The sequence below is a fragment of the Dioscorea cayenensis genome, unplaced genomic scaffold, assembly GCF_009730915.1.
Source record: "Dioscorea cayenensis subsp. rotundata cultivar TDr96_F1 unplaced genomic scaffold, TDr96_F1_v2_PseudoChromosome.rev07_lg8_w22 25.fasta BLBR01001813.1, whole genome shotgun sequence".
NCBI classification, from domain to species: domain Eukaryota; kingdom Viridiplantae; phylum Streptophyta; class Magnoliopsida; order Dioscoreales; family Dioscoreaceae; genus Dioscorea; species Dioscorea cayenensis.
The window spans coordinates 67796-76865 of NW_024088204.1; the positions used below are offsets into that span (position 1 = coordinate 67796).

At 30.1% G+C, this 9070-nt stretch overlaps 2 protein-coding genes across 2 annotated transcripts; both read right to left on the bottom strand.

Moving 5' to 3' along the window:
* Positions 1 to 1150: 1150 nt before the first annotated feature.
* LOC120257037 (receptor-like protein 13) lies at positions 1151 to 8513 on the bottom strand. Its single transcript, XM_039264681.1, has 5 exons — positions 8498 to 8513; positions 8352 to 8405; positions 4644 to 4799; positions 3755 to 3898; positions 1151 to 3500 (listed from the first exon to the last, which is right to left on the bottom strand). The coding sequence occupies exons 3-5, from the start codon at positions 4777 to 4779 to the stop codon at positions 2683 to 2685; spliced, it is 1098 nt and encodes a 365-aa protein (XP_039120615.1). The 5' UTR covers positions 4780 to 4799; positions 8352 to 8405; positions 8498 to 8513; the 3' UTR covers positions 1151 to 2682.
* On the bottom strand, positions 1275 to 2603 carry LOC120257039 (receptor-like protein EIX2). The gene has a single exon (XM_039264682.1). It carries the CDS (start codon positions 2601 to 2603, stop codon positions 1275 to 1277), a length of 1329 nt encoding a protein of 442 aa, XP_039120616.1.
* Positions 8514 to 9070: the final 557 nt, after the last annotated feature.

The following is a 9070-nucleotide window of genomic DNA, read 5'->3' on the forward strand; positions in this document are numbered from 1 at the left end:
AATTGAAGGTTGAAAACATGTTTTGCTTAAGTAAGGTTTTTTACATTTTGGTTATGTATAAACTTTGAATGGTGATGGTGTAAGGTTTTGTCAAAACTTTGTTTGTCATGGTTGCTAAACACTTGTGAATTAATTATGATTGATGATGTTGATTTCTAAAGTGCATTATGTACCCAAACTTTGTATTTCATACATTTCTCAAATATTGTAATGGTGAGAAATGAATTTGCTTCATGTGAAAAATGTCATAACAAAGATGTTTGTAATAGATTTCTCATATGTTCTCATATATTGATTGTGAATGATGTTGGTTTTTTTAATTAGGTGAAAATACCAATCAAAACAAAAAAAAAAATTATTAATTAACAAAATGGAAAATTCGCGGCGTTTCCCAACCAAACACCGTTAAAAAAACTAGTTTAACATAATTCATTCTTTTTGATACACGGTGTTTTAAAATCAAAATGCCAGTCCAATACCGGCGTTTCACAGACAAACACCGTCATGTTGCCATCATTAAAAGCAGAAAACGCCGGCTCAATCCCGATTTTAATAAAGAAAAGGATATAGAGATCCTTGGCGTTTGTAGACGTGAACGCCGCTGTCTTTTTCGGCGTTTTTGTGTAACACCGCCGGCAATATAGGCGGCGTTTCTAATAACAACGCCGCTAATATGAAGGCGTTTAATATTAAAACACCCGCACTTCAACGACTCTGGAGTCCCCGGCATTTGGTTGATGTTTTTGTAAAACGCCACCATGTTTCATAGCGGCGTTTACAAACGCCGGCAAAAATTTAAAAAAACACTGGTAAAGGCCCACACTGGTGTAGTGAGTGTAAAGAAAATTATTTACTATTAATACTTCAAAGGAAATAATTTTGGATGTTTTTGACAAATATATATATATATATATCCAATCAAAATTAAATCTAACCAGTAATATTAATATTATTCACAATTCTTCACCTTTACTAATCAAATCTAAACATACTGAAATGTTAAGAAGAAGATGATTATAAAATCAAGATGAAAGCAATCTTTAATTTATTTCTCAAGCCAACAATAACTTTTTAACACAATCTCTTTAATAATAAAAGCGACAAGTCGATATGAATATAAATAATACATCGAACAAGACTTGAAAGTCCGGGATGTACAATTTAACACAATCTCTTAAGCTTGCTTCCACATTTGACATGAGAGTATAACAACACATGCATGATCTAAGAGGATCTGAAGTAATTAAATAAAAGAAGGAAGAACCATGCAATGGCTACCAACATGACTTCATCTTTGACAAAAGACTTTTCACCATGTCAATAGCTTCTTCTGTGTATCCATCCATCGCCAGAAAGAAGGAATATCGCAAATTTCTCTTGAAGAATAGTAGAGCCATCCATCCCCAAAAACCACTTATGAAACCAAGTGCAATTGATGCAAATAATATGAGACGGTCCTTTCCTTCTTCGTTATCATCATGAAAAACATTTGTGACTTGCCCATGTTGTTTTGGAGATGATGGTATCATGGAGGTACAATTCTTCTTTAATGGAGGACCACAAAGATAAGGGTTCCCTTTATAGCTACTCTCATTAAATGTACTGAACTGAGCGACCAAACCTATTGTTGGACCAGAAAGGTTGTTATATGCCACAGAGAAGACTTCTAAATAATTGAGTTCTGCAAGTTGCGGAGGTATTCGTCCAACCAACATGTTGTGGGAGAGGTCTAAGCTTTCAATTTCTCTCAAGCTTGATAGTGTAGTAGGTATTGGACCAGTCAATCGATTATTGGACAAATTCAAAGCTTGGAGCCAAGTCATTTCACCCATGTTCTCTGGGATCATGCCAACTAATTGGTTGCAAGACAAGTCTATTCCTGATAAATATTGTAAAATGTTCCCTCGGTAACGGTCTGATCTTTGCTTTGTTGCAAACTCGATATACTCATATATAATTGCTTGTGACTTCTCCAGTGAGTTTAAAAAAATATTAGTAATGTAATCTCTTGGGAAAACATCATAGCCACCCACATTAGCTTGAATGTCTTCGGTATCAGTTCCTATGGTAAATTGGTAATTCAAATTGGAGTTGTGCCCTATATTATGCAAACAAGAAGGTATATGCCCTGACAAATTATTGTGAGAAAGGTCAAGAATATGTAGAAATCTTAAATTACAAATTTGCATTGAAATCGATCCATCAAAATGGTTTCCTTTCAAAGAGAATATCTTCAAAAGTTTAAGGGTAATCCCTATCCAACTAGGAATATGACCGACAAAATGGTTATTGCCCAAATCTAATGTCAATAAAGACAGATTTGATAAAGCATTTGGAAAGTGTCCTGTGAGTTCGTTGTCTCTTAAATTCAAATATTCTAAGCGAGTCATGTTGAAGCAAGATGGAACTTGGCCAAAGAAATGATTTTTAGAGAGATCCAACGATTCAAGTTCATTCATATAACAAAGTCCAGTCATCAGATTTCCTTTCAAATTGTTTCTTGCAGCATTAAGGACCGAAAGGTACAAAATGTCGGCAATACAACTTGGTAGATTTCCAAAGAAGTGGTTCTCACTAATATCCAAGAAAGAAAGCCATAACATATCACAAAGACTGGTTGGTATTTCCCCACTCAATTGGTTGTTATTAACAAGAAAACATGACAAGGAGGTCAGGGTCAAGTTATTTGGAGAGAGTTCCCTGAAATTGGTTGATAGATAGGTCCAATATATCTAGATGAGGCAACTCTTTGACAAAATTAGAAAATTGTCCTGATAAATTGTTATCTGATAGGTATAAATATTCCAAGTAACTTAAATTTTTAACTGAAGAAGGGATGACACCTTGCAACAAATTATTTGACATGTTCAAATACCATAAATTGGGAAAAATAGTGCCAATGCTCAAAGGTATTTCTCCAGTGAGTTTATTATTTGAGACATCAAAATATTCCAGTTTTGTCCTTTGGGATGGTAATATAAATGATCCAGTTAATGAATTATCTCTCAAACTGAGATTAGTTAGATTGGTCTTATTCTCTAATAACCATAATGGAATATTTCCCTTTAAGTTATTACCAGAAAGATCGATGTATTCTATCATATATTGAGTGGACAAAAAAGTGGGGATGGATTGAGAGACCTTGTTCACAATGCAATTTGTCAGGGCAATACCTTTAAGTTGAAATGATGGAGGACTTCCTAGATCTTCCGTTTCGAGCTCCAATTGATAATTATTTGAAAGATCTAAGAATTTAAGCTTAGTATTGTTAGCAAATGAGCTCACCGAGAGAGTTCCCTTTAAATTATTGTCCGAGAAAGCAGCAAACTCAAGTCTTGTAAGGTTTTCAAAAATAGATGAAGAAAACCTCGTTTCCAATTGATTGTGGGAGATATCCAAATAGTTTAGAGATGACAGATATCTAAAGCAATCTGGAATATCTGAATTCAAATTATTGAAGCTGATGTCTAGCTCTTCAAGGTTCTTTATCATGCACAATCCTGAAAGATAATAAATGAATAAATCAATAGATTCTTCCTTCTAAATTGTTGATAACAAGAATAAAAACTAACAATATTATTAGTAAAAGAACAGCTAATTAATGCATAGAGGATTTGCAGTGAAAATATTTATATACTGTAACAGTATGCAACCTCATGCAAAATTAATACATAGGTGTGTATGATTAGATATGAACTATTTAAAAATTGACATCATGAGGTCAAATAATTGGACATATATAGTAGCTCTTTACCTTCCAAAGAGGTGCCATTGAGTTGATTATATTTTATGGACAAGCCTTTGAGTGATGTCCACTCATTTGACATCAAAGGGATATCTCCATATAATTTATTCCTGCGTAGATCCAATAGCTCAAGCTTGTCTAACTTACTGAACTCTACAAATTAAGAACACATAGAAATTAATTATTGTTAGGGTTGACAAGATATGATTTTTTTTATAAAAGCTTGACAGGTAATTTTAAAAGATTATAAACATTGTAAAGTAGCATCATAATACCTTCAATTCCCTTCATTTTGCTTTCACTAAGGGTAAGTGTTTTAAGCGAAGATAATAAGGCCAAATTTGGAACCATACTTGTAAGTTGAGATATTATTTATTCTTATTTATTTGATTAAATAATTGATTATATTTGTAAAAATAAAAATAAAAATAAATAATTGATTAATTTATTTCAAAAAATAAAAAATAAAAAATAATTGATTACTTCTTTGGTGAATTTTGGCTTATCTAAGTTTTTTTATGGCTACATATTCTATTGTTAGTCTTACCTTTGCAGTCATGGAATGATATCATGCTTTTTTCCATTTGAATTGAGTTTTCTTTTATTTATATTTTTGTTATACATGCAAAATGACTATCTTAGCCTTTTTTACATGACAACTTTATTATGCTTCTTTATTGAGATTAAAACTCCATTCTTCTTATAAATATTTTATAAATATTTTCTACTTTGACCCCTTAGCTCCATATGCATACACATGCAAGTCTAGTAAACGTCATGATTTACTATAGATTATTACAAGATAGTTAATTAGTTTTCTTTTATTAGATTTTTTTTTTTTTTCAAATTTAAACTAGTTATCGTAACAAAATATCTTTTTAAATATAAAACAACTCACCTTTCAAAGAAAAATTTCCACCCATGTTGTTCCAGGAAAGATCAAGAGTTTTGAGTGATGATGCTCTTATTAAGCATGGTATGATCCTTTCATTTAATGAGTTCTCTGACAAGTGCAAATTCTCAAGTCTACTCATATTGGACCAAGCCTGACATGCTGGAGATATATCACTATTAATTGCCAAATTAATACAAGCCATAAAATATATATATATATATATATATATATGGCAACAAATGAATTCAATAATTATTATATATAGAAAGCAAACCTTTTAATTTTAAAAAATAAACAATAGTTAAGATAATAGGCTGAAATAAATGTTTACAGTTGAAGAGATATAATTAGTAAATGTCATAAATCAAGTTCAATTAATGCTAGACCAATGTGGAACTAGCTCTAATAATTTGAATAAGTACGGCAGTATTAGATCATTATATTTTGAAACTCAACTCAAGGAAAAAGTGACAGTTGAACTTTAGGCCAATTAAATTTTAATTCAAGGATAAAGTTGGAATTTAAGATTAAGAAAGAGTATTATTCATTCATCTCTCTCTATAGGAAATTATTCCTTGTACAATTAGGAGATGCTAGAGGTTTTCTATTATTATACATCTTTGTAGAAGGCTAGTGCTCGCTGTTTCATTCTAGTCTTCCCTTTATTATGAACCAATAAGTACAAAAACAATTAAAGCAGCAAAAGAACAATGTTTTAGTTCTTCTAAACTAGATTAATGAAGGGGTTTTAAGTGCAACAACATAGAAATAGAGATTTGTTTTTGGTTACCCCTCCCTTTTTTTTGTGAAATATCCATATCGCCTTCAATTTTATTTTAATTGCTTCATCTTGTCATATTTTTTAATATTTAAGGGTAGATGGTTACTCTTGAGTGTTGGTTATCTACTGTATAGAAGTTGAATCTAGTTTGAGGATGTTATCCTTGTTCTTATCCTAGATCTATTAGTATTTGATTGAAGCTAATAGATTGTTTTCTTTAGTTAATTTTGGCCTATCTAAGTTTATCATGGCAACATATTCCGTTGTAAGTCTTACATCTGGATAATATTTTGCCCTTTTTCCCCCATTTGGATTGAGTTTACTTTTATTTATATTTTTACCATATATGCAAAATGACTCTCTTAACCCTTTTTACATACCAACATTATTGTACTTCTTTATTGAGATTAAAATTCCATCCTTCTTAATAAATATTTTCTACCTCAATCCAGTATTGTTAATTTTGTGATTAACTATGAATTATTATGAGAAAATTAATGTTTATTTTTTTTACTAGAAATAAAACATAATATTATTTTATAAGTGGTAAAAGATTAGAATATAAAAGAAGATATTAATATAAGATTAAAAAAAATGCATGTAGAATTTAAAATTTTTAAGATGAAAAATAAGAATTACAGCACTACACAACAAGTGTATGGGATATTTTAAAAAGTCTAACTGTTTATAGGGTTACAAACGTGAAAAACTCAAAAGTCAAGTTCTTTTAACTACTTTTGTAAAATTATAGTGTTTTCAAAAGAAATTTGAATTATCATGAATATATAAAAGATTAAACTAATTTTACCAATTAAGTTAATATTTTGAAACATTTATAGTGTACTTCAAGAAAAGATAAGAAAAAAAATCGAATTGTGTATAATTTTAGAATATTTAAAGTTCTAACAAATTCAACCTCTTACAAGAAATGTAGGTGTTTAAATAAATTTAAAAAAAATTAAGGAGTATTCAGAAAATACTAAAACTCAAAATCATATTATGTAAGTAGTGCTTTTTGTATCATTTTAATAAATTCAAAGATTAAGACGGGAATATAAAAGTGAAATGTGGAGCAATAATATTAGTGTGAGTTTATATTAAACATGAAAGACTAATTGAGAGAATAAAAAAATTGAATCCCAAGGCATATGGGTTGGATTTTAATATTTTTAAAGATGGTTTAGTGAAAAAAAATTACAACGTTTTAACTTGTAACATTATTGCAAATATAAGAAACCATGAAGGGCAAACTAGTAAGTGAACGTGGAAACCAATTATGACTTGATTTTTGTTATTAAAAATAAATAATATAAATTATATAATGTTTTCAAAATAATGCAGAACATTTAATAACATTATAGATATATTAAATATATAAAAAATTATAGGTAAAATACCCTATTTAGTCTCTCTGATATAGTCAATTTGTCTTTTGGTTTATTTAATATAATTTGTCCCTAAGAGATCCTTTTATTTTAACATTTGAAAAATATAAATCCCTCCTAAAGACCTCCTAGGGACAAATTATATTAGAGGGAGGAATTTAAATTTCACAAATATTAAAAATAGAGGGACCTTGTAGGGACAAATTATATTAGAGGGGCCAAAAGGATAAATTGACTATATTAAAGACTAAATAGGGTATTCTACCAAAATTATAATATATTTCTATATTACAAACTTTAGAAGTAAGCCTAATTAAAATTAATTTGAGCTTGAAAATCAAGCTCAATTTAGATATTTAAAAATTTTGAGCTGAGCTCCAGGTTAAGCTTCTAAGAAATGGTTGAATCAATTGATAACTCTATTAAAAAAAATATATCCATTTGCTTTCATAGGTAATACAGATGAAGCTTGTAGAAGATCTCTATCTTGATGTTTTCAATTAATGTTAAATTTAATAGACACGATTTCAATTAGTACATTTGGAAAGGATGAAAGTACATTTAAATATATTGTTATTATAACTTTTAACACAAAATTAACTTGTAGTGGACTTAATAAAAACATTGTTTATGTGTAATTTTTTGTTAAAATTTGTATTACTTAGTAGCCCTTCCCATATAGCAACTTTGTCATAGGGTATTCCTATCTTTTACATGATGGTTATAGTTATAAATATTCCAATATTTTGTAGTGAAATATTGTTAAAAAAACATAGTAACAAATGGGCACTTTTGAAAAATAAAGGGATGACAAATTTTGTCATATCTATACTGGTAGGGAGTAAAAACTCTTTTATAAGGATGGGTTTCTATCAAACATATATATATATATATATATATATATATATATATATATATATATATATATATATATATATATATATATATATATATATATATACAAAAAATTATGAACATCTCTAGAAATAGATATAAGGTAGTGTAGATATATACCATTCAACCAAAACCTTCACCAACAAGTTGTTCCCACTAAGATCCAAAGTCTTGAGGAGATGGTATTTGACTCAGATATGAATAATGCTTCTATTCATCCAATTTCAGACAACCCAAGTATTTGAGCTATTCAATTTGGACAAAGCTCCTAATACTTGAGAATCATAGAGAATAAGATTAGCAAAACGTAACCGCGTAGAAAAGATACTTTTGCAAAATGAAGGGATGATCAACAATTTTGGTTGGCATTCTCCAACCGGTGGAAGTAAAAAAAATACTTTTTTATAAAGCTGGGTTTCTATAAACTGGTATTGAACAGGATGTTAAAACATCTAAAGAATATTGACCCATGGAAAAAGGTTTAAAAATGTCGCATTCAACAAGTTGTCAGATGGATGCAAGGCATTTGAGCTTGCCCACTGGATTGAAGTTTCGATACTGGTAGAGAATCATATTGAGGAACAAATAAGTAATTAGTAAATCAAGCAAGCAAAAGCAAGATATAACAACAATAATATATTAGATACATACCATTGATAAAGAGTTCACTTTCCAGCTGACTCTGTTTGTGAGCATTGAGAGGACCTAAAAATTCAGCCAAACAAATCATTAGAGATTTAGCATTGATATGATTTACATTAAAAGTTGCAACACGCAACAACCATAGATGCACATACTATTGATAAAGAATCTGTGTTGTCAAGCCACGCAGTGAAAGCGCCTTGAGTGAGGCTAATGCAGCTAAAGAAGACAGAGCTTTAGAATCAAAATAATTCTTAGAGAGATCCAAGTACTCAAGATTATTTAATTTTTTCCATCTGCCAAAACAATCACTGGGGATGCAGCTATTGAATCCGTTCAATGTTAGAGTAAGGTGTTGCAGTTCCTAGAAAGGGAAGAAACAAGGAGACATTCAGAGGTTACATATCATTTCCCATGTAGAAGCAAGGTTTAGGGTGCTTAACATGCTTTGTAGGTGGGTGAGCAGTCGCACTCCATACCAACTACAACAACAATCAAAACCTTTATTCCACACATGAAGAAGGAGAGTGGATCAGTAATGCTGATTTGATATCAAGAAGAGCAATCCTCTCTTTGCTCTACATAAGCAAAACAATCCATTTGGTTGTTAGGACAAGATGAAATTCTCAACAACAATAAACCACAGCAACATAAGAGATTGAGCCATGATGAAAACAAGAAAAGACAATTGCAAGTGTTTCCATCTTTAGTATTAATTAACTGTGTGT